Source organism: Sapajus apella, unplaced genomic scaffold (assembly GCF_009761245.1).
Source record: "Sapajus apella isolate SASKATOON/1434 unplaced genomic scaffold, GSC_monkey_1.0 scaffold30, whole genome shotgun sequence".
Taxonomy (NCBI): domain Eukaryota; kingdom Metazoa; phylum Chordata; class Mammalia; order Primates; family Cebidae; genus Sapajus; species Sapajus apella.
The window spans coordinates 4616983-4635379 of record NW_022436970.1 but is presented as its reverse complement, the minus strand read 5'-3'; the positions used below and the strand labels follow the sequence as shown (position 1 = coordinate 4635379).

General features: G+C 42.3%; 1 protein-coding gene across 5 annotated transcripts in view; it reads right to left on the bottom strand.

Annotated features, from left to right (window-relative positions):
- The window catches only part of MALT1 (MALT1 paracaspase), a 79491-nt gene extending 63110 nt beyond the window's left edge, over nt 1-16381 (bottom strand). For 4 of the 5 annotated variants that reach the window (XM_032293605.1, XM_032293606.1, XM_032293604.1 and 1 more), the window contains exons 1-2: nt 15934-16364; nt 6090-6256 (exon numbers count right to left, since the gene is read on the bottom strand). In XM_032293605.1, coding sequence (XP_032149496.1) covers nt 6090-6256; nt 15934-16142 — 376 coding nt within the window. In that variant the 5' untranslated portion in view covers nt 16143-16364. Of the gene's footprint in view, nt 1-6089; nt 6257-15933 lie in introns of all 5 variants that reach the window. The other variant, XM_032293603.1, reaches the window with a different exon arrangement.
- Between the last annotated feature and the right edge of the window lie 2016 nt (nt 16382-18397).

Here is an 18397-nt window from a genome sequence, read left to right as displayed (position 1 = left end):
CACACCCTACAGTGTGCCTGAATAAATATCATTCTTCTTCCTCTAACGATCTCCCCGACTATAAAACCAAAGTAGATCTGTGTGTCCCTCCTACAGCATTATACAAAGTATGTCCACATATGTTTCTCACGTGTCAACTGACATTTGTGTCAACTATAGGGAAATCTAGTTTCCCACAACACATCCCTTATTCTGCCACATTGCCTGAGACTCCCCTCAACACTCCACACCCAGAAAGACATTCCTTCAGCCCTGTCTCTCCTTCTACTTCTTCCTTCTTCTCATGCCCATCCATATCATCTTTTTCTCTTTTCACTTCTTGATATTTTTCTTTTAGGAATAACTGCCAACTTCCTGATGTTCATGAAATAAGAAAAGTCCCTTACAAATAAGATACAGTCTTTGAGTACTTTCTAAGTTGGCAAGAAGAAAAAAATCTAAGTCCCGGGGTCAAAGAGGCAACGGCGGTAATAATAATCCAGAACTAAGTTTCTTAATGCAGAAATTTCCTAGCATTATGGAAATGGCATTGAGTTCAAGTCAGGGTCGGCAGACCTGGTTTCTAATCCTTCCTTTGTCAATAACTGTGACTTTGGCCAAATGATAACTTCTGGAAATCTCATTTTCCGTGTAAGTGTTTGCTGATTGAAATCTAAATGTTCACAATAGTACTGTTCTGTCGCTTCACGGAATTATGAAGACAAAATGTGAAGTAAAGGCATTTTAGAAACTAAAGAATAATATTTAACAATCTTTGCAATTAGAGATAAAAAAGTGATAAAAATTAATAGCCAAAACATAACAATGTGTATGTTACAATGGATCTTAGAAAAAATGATATGAAATAAAAAAGAAGTAGAGGCAAATGGAAAAGATGCTACTGAAGAGACAGCACATAAGCCTGCCACAGACATTTCATAGGTACCCTCAGTGAGGCACCTTTCATATAAAGACCGAAATAAAACGGCAACATCGCAACACTGCAGCTGGAAAGAAACCTGGGATTCATCCTCATGAAACCCACATAAAGAATGCTAGTTCTCTCTAAACAGCTCCTATCGTTCAGTCTCTGCCCTCAGGTTAAGGGCATCAATTCCCCAGGCAACCATTTCGTGATGTATGTAACTAGGACTGACGGATCCTATAATTCTATACTCACAATGTTTTCATTTAAAACAAAAGAAACAAATAGGCTGGGTGCTGTGGCTCATGCCTACAATCCCAGCACTTTGGGAGGCCGAGGTGGGCAGATTACCTGAGGTCTGGTGTTTGAGACCACCCTGGCCAACATGGCGAAACCTCGTCTCTACTGAAAATACAAAAATCAGCTGGGTGTGGTGGTGCGCTCCTGTAATCCCAGCTACTCAGGAGGCTGAGGCAGGAGAATCGCTTGAACCCAGGAGGCTACAGTGAGCCGAGATCGCGCCACTGCACTCCAACCTGGGTGACAGGGTGAGATTCAAAAAGCAAACACACAACACCACCAAAAGAGACAAAAGCACCCTTGATTTACATATCTAAGTCTATCTACATTTGCCCATAATACAGATGTCAATATTGGTTGCTTTGGAATTACAGTCTTTGAAACTTAAAAATAAACAAAGATCTAAAAAAAAATCATTACAGACCTTTGGTTCAAAACCATTTCAACATGTTTAAAATTTAAACCCCTTCTCCAATTCCCACTGAGATGAATAAAGGAGTAAAAGTAGGAAAACAATTTATTAGTGCTGGAAAATGGGATGAACACCATCCACACGCAAAAACTAGAAATGATTTCTCTATCATATAATTCAAGTAAGACCAGATTGAGGGGCAAGTTGGCCAACCCATGTGCTGTGGAAATACTCGACAAGAGAGAAAGCAACAGAGAGTAAACCTTGATCCTCTGAGGCTCCTTCAGAAAATATACATTAAATTATACTTCCAGAGTGAGTTTACACTCAGACTTCATGCTGAGTGACTGTTGAAGCTGTATCCTCATCATGGAAACCGTTCTAGTTAGAGACGGATGGACACTGCCCTAGCTATTTCTGGGCACCAAAACAAATCTAGAAAAGAAACTTGGTCAGTTTCTCAAAAGGCAGAGAAACTCCACATCACATGACAGTTACCTCTTAGAGCTACCTCTGACTGTTGTTCCACCATCAACCTGGAACAGAATATGGCAATGTAGAACTACAGTTTCTCCTTTAATCAAAATAAATCTAAAGCATCACCTTCTCCCTGCATTTAGACCCAAAAGGCCAGTTCAGAGGCTCACGGCATAACCCAAACCAGACTTCTCTGTTAGAACAGAGAAAAATCATTAGACTTTCTGTGGAATAAGAACGTCCTCCTACAAAATAGTATTAATGCCAGAAAAGAGAAAACATTAGAATATTTCTATTTTGTATTTTCACTAAGACTAAGAATATAGCAAAGCGGTAAAACTGGAGATCAGATAAACCCACTATATATATACACATACACACACACACACACACACACACACATTTACAATTGTCTTGGATATGATCATTTACATATTTGTCTCCTCTACTAAACTATGATCGATCAGCAGGTGGAAACTATTGTTTTATTCATCTCTAAACTCACAGTACCTAGCATAATGCCTAGCATAGCAAAGGTATTGCAATACAGTAAACTTTACTGAATGCATGAAGCAAACCACCAATTAAGTATCAGAGCTTATATTTTTAATATAATTACAATAGTTTTTATGCTCAATATCTATTAAAATATTAAAATTCTTCTCTATAATTCTTATATTTCTTTATTCTATCTATAGAGTAAGCTTAGATTATTCGTATTAGATGCAGATAGTAAGCTAATAAATTAATTACTTCTTCCTAAAATTACTGAGCTTTATTATATCCTGAAATATTTCCTCTTAAATCAATAAGTAACATTCAAGCAACAACTGATTCCTAAGAATATTATATGGCTAACACGACATAAAACTTCACAGAAACAGTGCACAAGTAGTAACATAGAAACAGGCTGGTAGCTCACATCTGTAATCCCAGCACTTTGGGAGGCCAGGGCGGTTGGATCACTTGAGCCCAGGAGTTTGAGACCAGCCTGGGCAACACAGCAAAACCCCACATCTACCAAAAATACAAAAATTAGCTGGGTATAGTGGTGCGTGCTTGTAGTCCCAGCTACTCGGGAGGCTGAGGCGGAAGGATAGCTTGAGTCTCGGGAGGCAGAGGTTGCAGTGAGCTAAGATTGCATCACTGCACTCCAGCCTGGGAGAGAGAGCAAGGCCCTTTCTCACAAAAAATTTAAAAAGTAAAATAAAACAAATATTTCTCTATAGCTCACAAATGGACCGAAGAGAAAATTAAAAACAAAAAGAAAAAAACAAACTGCTTTCCTTTTCCTATTCTCTCCTCAAATGCAAAAAAGTCCTGTAAAATAATCTTGAAAAAGCCTGTAAGCCAAGTATCAGGATAATCTGCCCTGGGAAACACTGATAGAAAAGCGCTAATACTATTTGGAGAAAAACACGAAGAACAAAAATGGATTTTTCAAAGGAAGATTACCAATGTTTATTAGAGGGGCAGTTTATTAGTTCCTGGCTTATCAAAAATAAAAATAAAAATACTGTGTTATTTTTAAAATTCAGGCAAATTGTTACACCTAAATAAATATTATGACTCAATTTCAGTTAAGCCTGGTTTCACATATGGGAAACTTAAAAATCCGAAACCGTACATCTTAGGCTAGTGATCACACCACAAATCATGAGATATGAGGCCCCTGTCATTGTATAGATGAAATTCAACACCACATTATTTCATGTAGCTCCTATACCTCTTCGAGGTAGAGAATACTTACATTCAATTTATAGACTTGGCAACTAACAGTGAGAGTAATTAAGCATAATTATTGAAAAAGAGAATGAAACACATGTTATATTTACTTCCCAGAAAGGTTTCCTAAGCTTTCAGAGTCCCTGGTATTCCATAAAGTATGAGAACTTAGTAAAGTAAGCAAAGTAGACTTTACTAAGTATAAGACTTTATTAAGTATGAGAACATAGACTTTACCAGTATGGAACCTAGACTAGCAAATTTCAACTGTCACAACTCCTAGGTGCTACTTCAGGCACCAGCACTATAAAAATTAATAAATACCACTTTAGGAAGTCTACTGTTTCTATTGATAATGTGCCAGGTTTAAAAAAGAAAGTTTACTGTTTGGTGCCAGTCAACAGTTGCATTTGGGAGGGTGGCATGAGCAGCTAGTTATTCCCACCCAAGCCCTGTTGGTGCAAAGAGGCACTGGGGAACAGAAGGCAAGCATCCAATACAGTGTGTATCACATTCACAGGGCATTTATCAGAGGCCTATTTCACCATCTACAACGGGCCTTGTAAAGCAGGTGATGATTGGGAGTCTAAGTCTCCTTATTTATAAACCAGGGCCCTTTCCATTTGTAGTAAACTTTTTGGTTACTTCTCCAGTATTTGCTGCTTCCTTTTTCCTTCTAATAGTTCCAATTTTGTTTGGTGATCAATGTGGTTCCAGGAAAGCTGACTCAACCCAACTCCATTCCTGGCGTTAAGCCAGGCAAGTCAGTACATTCCATCTCCTTGGCACAGTGACAAGTGTAGACACAGGCATGTGACTGAAGCTAGTTAACTACAGTGAACCCTCTGGGTTTTGCTGGGACAAGGATGAAGGAGCCCAGAAACAGCAAACAGGCATCTTGGGCAATGTGGAGAGTCAGTCGTGGAAGGACACCAATGCCAAGAAAGGAAGAGCAAAGACAAAAACCAACCAACTCCTTGGGTACAGGGTTGTTCCTTGCTTCCCTTGAAGCCAAACCCGCTCTAAGCTTTTCAATTAGAAGAAATATATTCTCTTTATTATGCCTATCTGAGTTGGGGTTTCTGGTACATGTGACTGACAGCACACCACTATACCATGTGTTCCTAATTCCCTATCCCAGAACTAACAGTAAAAAATAAGATCTCAATTATAGTTTTAAGTTCCTCAGTTAACTTAAAAATATATCATAAGCAAGCTGCTTATATAATGAAATAGTATAAATCAAAACCACGTAAAATAGAGCGCATCAGGCCCTTTGTCCACTGCCCTTCTAAGCTCAACCAGCTTCTTTTCATCCAGTGGGACAAATAATGGTCCACTGGACCCCCGGGTAAGGAAGGAGGCCCGCAGTGCCGGACCCCTGGGTAAGGAAGGAGGCCTGCAGCACTAGACCCCCCGGGTAAGGAAGAAGGCCTGCAGCACTAGACCCCCCCCCACCCCGTAAGGAAGGAGGCCTGCAGCACTAGAGCCCCCGGGTAAGGAAGGAGGCCTGCAGCACTAGACCCCGGGGTAAGGAAAGAGGCCTGCAGTGCTGGAGCCCTGGGTAAGGAAGGAGGCCTGCTGTGCTGCCACAACCAGGCATGTCCCTCCTGCCTCCCATCACTGCTGTAGACCAACTCTATCTGCAGCTGAGAGGAGAGGAACTGAGTTGAAAAGAGAGACTGTTTCCTAACTTTCACCTGCTGTGGGAAGCGCAAAGCCTTACCCAATATTGGTAATTCAGGAAAAACTCATAAGGTTGAGTTAATCAACGTTCAAAAGCCTCATAGCAGCAAAAAAACTTAAACAATAAATATCTGTCATACTTGCCTTATCTCATCTATATACATACATAGGAATAAAGAAATGTTCGTTTTTTTTGGCTACACTCTTCCAATGTATGTTATAGGAATCTTCTCCCTAAACACTTTAAAACACATCTTCTTTTTTAAAAAAGGACATTCTCCTATAGAACTACAATATCATTATCATATGATAATTACTTATCAAATATGTAATTATATGCAAAATTTTCCAACTATCTCAAAAATGTCTCATGTGGCTGGTTTCTTCAACCACAATCCAATCAATATTCATGCACTGCATTTGCTTTTTATGTGTTCTTTAGTCTCAACCTGGGAAAGCAAACAAGGCACTACATCTTTACATTTTCCAAAAATACTTAACACAATTCACCTGTTCAAAAGAGGAATCTTCTTCTAAGTCTGACTCCATGGACTCCTGGAGAATATTCCTAAGAACAAGGCCTACCTGGGGGGCTGAGAAGCTGAAGAACATCAGTATGTGCCATAGCCTGCAGGAATTCACTCAGTTCTGTGACCGTGCAACCTTTTTCACCCATTAACTTCAGTAGACACAGGCTGGGGCTTCCTTCAGGCTCCAGAACCTTAAGAGAACACTGCTCCAGGTCTAGGCAGCTGAAAGCAACAGAAAGAAATTATGTCAACAGCTTTCTTCCACATGATACACTTGCTATGTTTCTGGACCACGGTGGTGCTGTACAGAATAAATCACAAGCGAGTGGGTGGGTGGTGAGAAACTATTCACAGAATGAATTTGAGTGTCCTTTCCTTCATCATGGGGAATTCTTCCTTATTCCCTTCTCCCACTCAGCTCCCATGATTATTAAATCAGGAGAATGAGAAATGCAGAAACAGGATGTGAGGGAAACTGAGCCTTGACACTGATGAAGGTTTTTGGCCTTTAATTGAGAATGGGGAACAGGAAGGCCAGAAAAATGTCCTTACTCGTTCTTCAAAAGCGCTGAAATACAGAATGACCCCAAATGAAGCCCTAGTAGGGTAGACTCTGTTGCCTCCTGAGTGAAAGGAATATGCATTCATTCCATTAGGGAGCCAAAATATCTTAAATCATAGCACATGCACACTCATAAAAGGTGTTAGTAGTACTCTGAATTGAAAGGAAGAGAGGCTAATGTCTAGAAGATGACACTACATAGAACAACCAATGTTGCAACGTTAGCAATCGAAAAATACTTAAAATATCCATTTAAATAAATTACGGTATGTACATCAAATGAAACAGTTAATTCATTAAACAACTGAGGCTGAGGTAAAGGCATAGGTCTTCAAGACATACTGAAAAATGAAGGAATTAACATAAAAACTGTATATAATACACTACTATTTGTATTAACAAGATAGTATGTCTATGTGTATTCATACAAAAAAGGAAGATACAGAAAAGCGTTTGTTATTACCAAGATAATTTGTGTGTGTTCTCATACACGCAGGCTAAATTTTGAAAAGATACCTAAGAAACTGGTAACTGTCATTGCCTCAGAGAGAGTAACTAAGGGAGTAGAGCTCACGGCTGGATGATCTACTTTACACGATAAACCCTTTTGTACTGCTGATTTTTTTATGTGCATTTATTTTTCGATAATTTTTTTTTAAATAGAGATGGGGTGTTGCCATGTCGGCCAGGATGGACACAAAAGCCTGAGCTCCAGCGATACTCCCGCCTCTGCCTCCCAAAGTGCTGAGGCCACCACTCCTGGCTCTTTCAATAATTTTTAAAAAGTATATTTAGAAAGAAAACTAGTACTATTAACATTCAAACTAATTAGGATGGGTGCGGTGGCTCACATCTGTAATCCCAGCACTTTGGGAGGCTGAGGTGGGAGGATCTCTGGAGGCCAGGATTTTGAGACCAGCCTGGCCAACACTGTGAAACCCCGTCTCTACTAAAAATACAAAAGTTAGCTGTGTGTGCTGGTGCACGCCTGTAGTCCCAGCTACTCAGGAGGCATGAGAGTCACTTGAACCCAGGAAGTGGAGGTTGCAGTGAGCTGAGATCGTACCACTGCACCCCAGCCTGGGCAACAGAGTGAGACTGTTTTAAAAAAAAAAAAAAGAAGAAAAAAAACCAAAGTACTTCTAAGCACCTAGAATATCCTATTGCAGGGACCATGGCCTATGGGCCAAATGTTTTCAGCTACCTGATTTCTATAAAGTTTTATTGGAGCACAGCTATACTCATTCATTTACATATTTATAAATGTCTACGGCTGCTCTCCTGATACAACAGCAGAGCTGAATGGCTGGCTGCATGGCCAAAAATATTCCCCATTTGGACCTTTATGGAAATAGTTTGCTAACCCCTGCTTTAAAGAATGTCTTATTGTCCTTCGTTGAAACTATTCTTTTAAAAATACCAATATTTAACATACATATACAATTTCCTTTTCCATGTTATTGTGTGCAGTAGTGGTATACAAGATTAGAAAGACAGGTTAAGATCAGATCATAGAAGGCCATGAAGAATGGAACAATCATATGAATTGTAATCACTTTATAGAAGGGGAAAATACAAGTATGAAACATTTAAGAGGAGACAAAAGAATAAAGTAAAACCAAGCAATCAACAGCACAAAAACTTTCCCAAAGAAACATAACCAACAACAGCCAACCAAAGTGTTTAGATAATCTGCCATGATATACTGCAGAATTCACACCTCATCTACTGCAGATCCTGCTCCTTTTCCTGCCAGTTAGAATTACAGTCCCATATAAACTTTAGCTTCTCTGTAAGGTCCTCCTAGACCACACCGGTCCACCAAACATACTTTATAGACACAGTCTCCTAACTAGACTTATTTTATAGACCAAAGGTTGGCAAACTGTTTTTCTAAATGGCCAGCAAGTATATATTTTAGATATCCTGGGCCACAGAGTCTCTATCACACATTCTTCTTTGTTGCTTTTATTTTACAACTTGTAGGATACAAAAATCAGTCTAGATCCTGGGCTATATAAAACAGGTAGCAGCCTGGATTTGGGACTTAAGAAGTCATGTGCAGAGCTGTTTCATGTTTTATCTGACATAATTTCACCTTAAAACTGTGAGCTTTTCTTTATGGGCATGAGGAAAAGCTTCTTTATCCAACTAGATTACAGTAAACTCCTTGAAAACAGAAACCCTATCATGTTAAATAAAATATGACATAAAATCCCTCAGTATGTAAAATTCTGTCTTGTCCATATCAATTATTCATAAATGATTACTGAATGAATTTCAATCATCACTGTCAAGGCTGAAAGCCTGAATAGGTGCAAGGGGTCAAACCTAACAGTGCCAGGGGTGCGACAGAATCCAGGTTAGCAAGCTATTTTATTGCTTAAAATATTAATCCTCATTCATTTTGAGCAGTCTTAAGATGCTATCATAACATTTATACTGTCATCCAAGGTTTATAATTCAGGGATAATGCTGATTATTTCATATGGAAAATATGTATCCAATCAAATCAACTCCATTAGTAATGTTATCTACCTCATAGGGTTGTTAGAATTAAATAGCTAGTCCATGTAAGAAGTACTTAATACAGCGCTGGGCAGGTAACAGATATTCAATAAAGGTTAGCTCTTATTATGCAGTAAGAATGTAGGGAATATTAAAAGACTATTAAAGTTAATTTCTTAACTATGCTTATTTCTGGAACAATTTTAGCTTTTCCTTAAAACATTTTTTTGAGTAACTATTATTTTGGTAACCTGAAAATGTCCTCTAAAGCCTCCTGTGATTTACTGAGTATTTTCTGAGTATTCTTTTCTAAGCATCCTAGTTCAATTTTATTATATTCAATATGCTATTCTTACTAAATATGAATCATACCATAGCTCAACCAGTCCCAAATTCTGGAATGTAGACCAGTGCAGCAGCACAAGCTGAGGTCCAAGGTAAAATGATAAAAATAAGGACAATAAAAGTGTCTTGTATTCTAAATTTGTCTTTTCTATTTTTAAGTGTTCATGTGTCCTTTCTTTTCAGAAACAATAGTGACTATGACAGAAAACATAAAAAGTTGCCTATTAGTGCTCTCATTTTGTAAAATTTTACTAGTTTCCAAAACGCCCAAGTGAAGGAACCTGTATTCAACAATATAAGGATTACTAGTTTTGTAAGTAATGAGATCTGTAAAAATAAAAATGCTGTAAGCTAAACAAAATTTTTATGATTCAGAAGTTTACCAGGGTCTGATACATGAAATTAAGAAGCCATCTCATCAAATGGAACCAAGTGATACTTTAATTAATGTCTATATTGATAAAGAGAAAATTAAAAACACTTGGCTTTCCTTTCCCCTAAAAGAACAAAGATCAAATTAAACTATAGATGACTTCTCTTCCAAGAGGCATAGGAGAAAAAGAAGAGTCTGCGTCTCCTTTTGTTTTACTGATTTTCCGCAAGGGTACTGGCTTTCAGCTGAGATGATGCTTATACATACCTAACTTTTCTTTCTTTCCTTTTTAAGTTACATTCCTGTAAGAGTGTGCTTTGAAGTGGTTTCTGCAAGTCCTAATTTAGAATTTTTGATTTAATTTAAAAACTGCTTTACTACTGAAACAAATGTACTTTGCTTTAAAAAAAAAATCTCTACTCTTATCTTCACTTTAAAAAATATATAATCAAATAGAACATATCCACACTTCAGGGGACAAGCCATAGTGCTGCTTTTAGGTTCTTCTGCTTCTCCTCTTGGTACATTTGCTATCTGGAATCTTTATTCATTAATTTGATCTATTTATCAATCACCTAAAATGGGCCACCGTTTTTTTCTAGGTGTTGAGGATACAGCAACAAACAAAACAAAATTCTGTTATCTTCCTGTATCTTTCACGCTAGAGACAAACAGAAATAAGAGTTATGTGTGTGTGTTTGCACCCAGCCAATGGTCATAAGTGTTTTGGAGAAGACTAAGGTAATGCAGGTGGACAGGTTAACACTGAGCAGAAATAGAGGGTAATTTTAAATATTATGATCAAAGAAGAGCTCAGTGAGGTGACTTTCAAACAAACACTTGACAAAGTAAAGGAGTAGGTCATGTGGTTACCTGTGGAGACCATCTCAGCCTGAGTAGGCAGCAAGTACAAGGACTACTGTGTCCAAAGGACAAGAAAGTACGTGTGGCTTTCTTGCTTTGGAGGTAAGAAGGTATCAGGATGAAGGGTGAACTGGTAGTTAATAGTGTTTTTACTCTGAGATGGAAAAGCAATAGGAGAGTTGATTTTTTTTTAAGGGGGTCTCATTAAGTTGCCCAGGTTGGTTTTGAAGTCCTAGGCTTAAGTAATTCTCCCACGCTAGCTTCCCAAAGTGCTGGGATTACAGGTGGGAGGCCACACGCCTGGCCACAATAGGAGACTTTTGAGCAGAGGAGGAGTAAGACCTGATGTGATGCTTTAAAAGAATAATTCTTAGTGCTATATTGAAAACAGACAATATATGGGGTGGGAGCAAAGTGAAGGGGGGAGAAGTTAAGTGGCTACTGGAATAATCCAGCTGAGAGACAACGTGGCTTGGCCCAGTGTGCCAGCAGTGGAGGCTGGGTTCTACCTACATATATAGTGAAGGTACAGCAAGCAGGAGGTGCTGACAAAAATGATGTGTGTGTAAAAGTGGAGTCAGGAATGACTTCGAAGTTTTTGTTTTCGTTTTTGAGACGAAGTTTTGCTCTTGTTACCCAGGCTGGAGTGCAATGGTATGATCTCGGCTCACCGCAACCTCCACCTTCTGGGTTCATGTGATTCTCCTTCCTCGGCCTCTGGAGTAGCTGGGGTTACAGGCATGTGCCACCACGCCTAGCTAATTTTTTGTATTTTTTTAGTAGAGACGAGGTTTCTCCTGACCAGGTTGGTCAGGCTGGTCTTGAACTCCTGACCTCAGGTGATCCGCCCGCCTTGGCCTCCCAAAGTGCTGGGATTACAGGCATGAGCCACCATGCCTGGTGACTTAGAAGTTTTTGGCCTGAACAACCAGAGGGTGCAGAAAACTGTGAAAGAAAGAGGTTTATAAGGGAAGATGTGTTGAATTTTGGACATATTACATTTAAGATGTCTCTTAGCCATTCAAGAGAAGATGGCAAACAGGTGTTTACATACATGAATCTGGGAGTTCAAAGCAGAGAAATGGGCTGGAGATAGAAATTGGGAGTAATCAACCTAAATAAATGTAAAGCCATGGGACTGAAGGATAAGACCAAGAGGGTAAGAAGGAAACCTTTTTAGTTTGTTTCAGAGACTAGGTCTTACTCTGTCGACCAAGCTGGAGCACAGTGGCATGCTTGTAGCTCACTGCAGTCTCGAACTCCTGGGCTCAAGCAATCCTCCTGCCTCAGCCTGCAGAGTAGCTGGGACTAAAAGCGTGTGCCATTATGCCTGGCTAATTTTTTATTTTTTGTACAAACAGGATCTCAGTATGTTTCCCAGGCTGGAAGGAAACCTTTTGTTAGAGCCTTTTACACATTCTCACTCCTATGATAAGCTGCATAAGAGCTGGGTTTCTGCAGCTAAAAGTACACCTCTACTCAGCAGGTATGCAATGACTGGTTTTCCTCGGTCCAGCCCCATTTCTAAGCTCCCTACTTAACAGAATTTTCGGCAGCATTTAGAGCCTCCTGTAAGGTCTGTCATCCTTAGGGCTCAGATGTTCCATGCCACCAAAGAATTTACATAGCTTGGGCAAGACCCTCAGAGTCTGTGCCTACCTACGCTAACAGCAAAGGGTGTCCAGGTCAGTCTTGATGGAATTAGGGCTAGGTTTGACTACAATGCGTTCCCAAATGTACATGGTTGCAGGAAACTAAACTATAAACAAGGATTAACTCTGAGTTATCGGCAATGAAAACATTTACAATTACTCCCAATCCCTTGTAGAGAGTTTGAACAGGTTCTTTTGCTTGTGGTTTACTTGTTTGTATTATTAAATTTTCACCTAGTTTGAGGGAAGATGTAAAGTGTCAGGAAAAAAAAAAAAAAGTGAAGAGAAGAAAAAGAAACAGAATGGGCAACCTTCTGAGATTTTAGGCTGCAGATCCAGCGACTGAAGAAAGCACCTCTCAGCCTCATGGGACTTGTCAGCCACGTGGACTAGACACTCACACAATTCCCTTCTTTGGCACTAGAGAAAAAATACCTTCAGGACTTTTAGTATCACAGATCTTCTCCCATCAGTATGAAATCATTTTAAAATAACTATTTTTTTGTCTTAAATAGAGTAAGCATCACAGCTGACCTGCTTCACTGTCCGGCCTCCAAGTTCCCAGTGCTGCTTATTAAAAAAGAGTCAGTTTAATTCTTATGATCTCAATAGGGATGAGCTTAATGTTCTCAAATTCTCCAACCCTTCTCACCCCAACCAACCTCCTCAAAATTAACCTTTACCATACTGAAAGATGGGTGAAACTCATCTACCTCTCATCAGACTTCCCACTCCAGACTCCCAGATTCCACAACTGCATGCCTAGATGCTTGCCACCTCTGGCTAGGCAACTGTCCTTGTCTCTGTGTGACTCCACAGAAAAGTGGCCTCAAATCTCTCCTTTAGTTCCCGAAACAAAGCTAAGACCATTCCACAGCCTTTAACAAAAAACAAACTGAAGGCAGGTGAGGAAAACACAATACCCAACATCAGGTATCCACTGCTTTTAGATTCCAGCAGCCACGCTTCCTACCTGGCAGGGTCTCATTGACTTTCTTCTCGCTCCTGCATGGTCACGTAGGATGCTCGGCTTTCTTCAGGAAGCCCAGAACCTTCCCTAACTAGAGTACTTGTTAATACCATAATACTCTGGACAACTGCCCCAAAGACAACTTTTTACATTATGGTAGGTCCAGAAATTCAGAAATTTATGGGCCTAGCATAACAGTATTTTGGATTTTTTTTTCCATAGCCAAAAGCCCAACATGTTTTTCCTAGATAAAAGAGAAAAAAATTATGCCACCTCTCTGCTAGATGTTACCAGCTATTCCCTCTTCACATCATTACTCCTTTTCATGAGCAATAATCCCAAATCACTATTACCCTTTACCTCAATCTCAAACTCTGAAACTCAGAGTTGTCGGGAGGGTCTAAGAAAATAACGTGTTGGTCAGGCGCAGTGGCTCATGCCTGTAATCCCAGCACTTTGGGAGGCCAAGGCAGACAGATCACCGAAGGTCAGGAGTTTGGGACCAGCCTGGCCAATATGGCGAAACCCCATCTCTATTAGAAAGAAAGAAAGAAAGAAAGAAAGAAAAAAGAAAAAAAAGAAAAGAAAAGAAAAGAAAAGAAAAGAAAAGAAAAGAAAAGAAAGAAAAGAATGTGGCTGGGTACCATGGCTCACACCTGTAATCCCAGCACTTTGGGAGGCTGAGGCAGGTGGATCACCTGAGGTCAGGAGTTTAAGACCACCCTGGCTAACATGGCAAAACCCCGTCTCTACTAAAAATACAAAAAGATTAGCGGGGAGTGGTGGCACACACATGTAATCCCAGCTACTCAGGAGGCTGAGGCAGGAGAATTGCTTGAACCTGGGAGGCGGAGGTTGCAGTGAGCCAAGATCGCGCCACTGCATTTCAACCTGGGGCAAGACTCTGTGGGGCGAGGTGGGGGGCAGTTAGCAGAAAGATAATGCAAAAATAAGAGGAATAAAGAAGAGGCATGTAAACATTTAGTACATTTTATGATACATACTGTATGCTCAATAAATGATAAAAATCATTATCATTCATACCCAACATAGCATTTAATGTGTTACTGTAAATGTCCCCAAATCATAGTCCATTGCTAGATAAACCCTTAGGAATAGGAACTGAATATTTGTTAGTTTATCTTCTAAAATTATTTGATGAGAGGGAAGTCATTCATTCAAAATTAAGTATTAAGTGCTTATTATTTGCTAAAATCTAGCAATCTAGATTTTCTTAAATAGAATAAGCATTTAAACTAAAAAAGGTTTCCTTCTCACCCTCTTCGTCTTACCCATGAGTTAAAATCTAGATTTTAGCAAATAACAGGCACTTAATACAATTTTGAATGAATGACTTCCCTCTCATCAAATATTTACTAACTTCTAGGCATCACAGAATATTAACAACAGTTTCTGCTCTTAAGGCATTTATAAAGATGTGTACAAATAAGACAAATCTTAGTCATTTGAGAAGTTTAACAGATGCTAAGAGGTTCAAAGGCAGGCCAAAATTATAACAATGGTAGAGAGTAATGGGAACCCCTAATGCAGTTCCTGAGACCTTTTCGCGGGGTTCACAAGGTCAAAACGATTTTTCATAATCTTAGTAAGACTTTATTTAGCTTTTTCATTCATTCTTTCAGGAGTGAACACTGGAGTTTCCAGTGTCCTGGGACGTGTAATAGTGCAACAGGCCGAATGCAGAAGTACATAAAAGAATCCAGTTCTGTGATTAAGCCAAGACATTAAAGAGATCTTCCAAACGAAAACCAATGCCACTTTTCTAATTAACTTTTTGGTTTCGTAAAATTTGTTTTTCCACAAAAGTATTATTTCTGTTATCCTGTAATGGGTTATTCTTTTCAAATAAATTGATATTTTTAAAATGTCTTAGCTTTAATTTCAAAGATGGTAAATATCCGTGTATATTACATGTATGTAATATCTCTAACCCACATAAGAGCTCTCTGGGGTCCTCAATAATTCTTCAGAGAGTAAAGGAGTCTCGAGACCGACAACTTCAGGAACCCTAACAGCCATTCCACACCTGACAAGGAAAATAGTTTTACTTCGAGTTTCATGTTCATGGTGAAGGCAGGAAGAGAACGTGGTAACCTGGTTTGATGGAGGGAGATGATGAGTCCAGCGTTGGTCTTTCCCAATACCTTGTAAAATGTTCACGAATTCCTGCACCCCACCCTCCGCTCTCATCACCTCCTCGCCTGAGCTTCTTCCCAACCTTCCTTAGGTCTCCCAGGGCTGAGTCCACATCCCATTCTATTGCATTCTAGGTCCTCTGGAGGACTGCCCCGTCCCAAGAGTCTCCTGACGGCTTTCCTTCTCTCACTGTCCTCCCGGGTCGACCTCGACTTCTCCCTTTCACCCGGGGCGGGAGTGGGAACAGGGAGTGAGGCAGGCGCTGGGCCACTTCTGCCTCCGCCCTCCGGAGCCCCGGGACCCGCTCTCGAACCCCAGGCGTTCCGGGGCGCTGCTGGGTTCCGCTTCGTCTCAGTGACCCAAGCCCCCGAACCCCTCCGTTCACTCACGCCGCCGGCGCCCCCGCCTCCCCGCCCGAGCCCCTTTCGCTCCGCCCGCGCGCCCGGCCCGCCGCGGTCCCGAGCTCACCTGAGGCGGAGGCGCCCGCGACTCCCCGCCAGCTCCGCCAGCCGCCTCCAGCCCCGGCCCTCGGGCGCCCGGTCCAGGCGCTCGCTGAGCCTCCGCAGCAGCGGCTCCCGCAGGCGGTTGAGGGTCGCGCCGGCCGGAGGAGGGAGCGGCGGCCCCGCGGGGATGGCCGGGGGCAGCGGGGCCTGCAGCGGGTCTCCCGGCAGCGACATGGCCCGCGCCGGCCACCCCGGACGGCCGCGGCTCCCGCCCGCCCCGTCACGGGCCTCGGCCCCGGGGCACCTTCCGCTAGCCTCCGAATCGCGGAGGCAGGGGCGGAAGAACAAATCTGGCGGCGCGGCACGGGCCTGGAGGAGGAAGCTCGACTCCCCGCCCCAACGAGACAGGTTTGCCTAGGGTAGCCAGCCCAGCCTGCCGCGCCACCCGCGCAGAGGGGCGGGCGCCGGGGAGCTGGGCCTGGCCCAGAGGGGCGGGGCGAGCCGCCCACTGTGCGCGTGCGTGCGGCCGCGCGCCTCCCTCGCCCTTCCCCGCGGCCCCGGGCTGGCCGCGGCGCGCGCTTCAAACCCCGGAGGTGGGGAGGTCCTGCCGAGCAGGAAGGGACGGGTGGGTGCAGCTGGAGGAGGAAGCGGTGGAGGAACTACGCCCCGGCAGCTCCTCTACGGCGAGGAAGCCTGCGGCGTCTGGGCTTCCCGAGACCGTGGGAGGCGGCCTGCGTGCTCTCGCCAGCGAGCAGGGCAAGCGGTTCTCCGTCGCCGGCCCCGCCCACAGGCTCCGGCGGCCGCTCTCCCCTGACTCCGGGACTTGCCTGTGTCCGGCGACCCACCAGCCTCCTGCAGTGGGGAACCTCAGGCGGACGCTTCCTCGTTTTAGGGTTAGATGTGTATGGCATTGCTAGAGGGAAGTAGTGCTGGAGATCCTGATACTTGAGTTGGACTTGGCCAAAATCTTTGCCTAGACTTTAAAAAAATTACTACTTTGCAAACTCAGCTGTGATATATTTAAGGCTAATCAGATCTTGGAGATGATTGTTTTCATCAGGAATCATCTGGTTTACACCGAGTCAGACTGCTGCCCGCAATCTTCGTCATCAAAGCAGGCAACCCTGTTGAGGATGCCCTTCCCTGGAATGATCCGGAATGGACGACACCTGAGCTCTCTCTGCCAATCTTAGCAACATCCAAGGCTGTTACGCCTTTGAAAACTGTGGGTTAGTTTGGGACAAAAAGAAAGCAACTTATGAAATGTGACCAGCCAGGTAGCCCGCTATTCAAGGCTTCCTGGCCCAATTTCTGTTGCCATTAGCTTTTCATTACCCGAGACAGCAGGATTTTCTGGACAATAATTTAGATACCTAAATTCTTTTGCTGTTGTTGTGAGACCGGGTCTCGCTCTGTTGCCCAGGTTGGAGTGCAACGACGCGATCTCGGCTCACTGCAACCTCCGCCTCCTGGGTTCAAGCAATTTTCTGCCTCAGCCTCCTGAGTAGGTGGGATTACGGGTACCCACCACCACACCTGGCTAATTTTTATATTTTTAGTAGAGAGGGGGTTACCTCATCTTGGCCAGGCTGGTCTTGAACTGACCTCGTGATCCACCTGCCTCGGCCTCCCAAAGTGCTGAGATTACAGGTGTGAGCCACTACGCCCGGCCTGGATACCTAAATTCTTATACATGTTGGCGAGTTAGGTGCGCCTTTCAGTTTCCACCACATTCCAGCACAAGCAGTCATTAAACTTCACTGTAGCATAAATTCCGAATTCAGACTGCAGTGCAATGGCCAAGAGCATGACCTTTGGACCTGGAAAGATCTGCTGGGTTTAAGTGCTATGAGCTTGAATAATTTCTCCGCTTCATCTGTTAACATGGGACTGAAATTACAGTTTATACAGGGTTGTTACTAGAATTAAAGGAGTTGATGTATGTGAAGCACTTAACTTGGTCACTGGTACCTGGTAGATACTCAGTAAATGCTATTACCCTTACACATACAAATGCCATCTCATACTCAGTTTGGCTTGGTAAACCTTTCCCAGTCACTTCAGGCGCCTTCCTGTTTTGTCCTCAATCATTGATTGTGTATTTTCTGAGCATCTATTACCTGCATGTGCCAGTTATGGAAATCAAGTCTTCTGGTCTTTACTGGAATCCTACCTTTTAATTTAAATTCAACAGATGTCTTCTAAGTTAGACTTCTTAGAAAAGCACAAACATGTAAATTGTTGCTTATGTGCCTTCTCATGTGTGGCTAAGAGTTAAATGGGTGCCAGTGTTATTTACTCTTAGCCAGCATAGCTCAGCTGGGCACTGTTTTGACCTCCAGTTGTAGAGGAGGTCAAAACCTCCCGCTCCGCCTTGCCGCTTCCCAAGTGACTGGCTCCCTCATTTACCCTACCTTTTTTTCCACCTAGCAATTTTATAATGTATCCGATCACTCTACCCACCACCCTCCATCCTCTACCCAAACTGA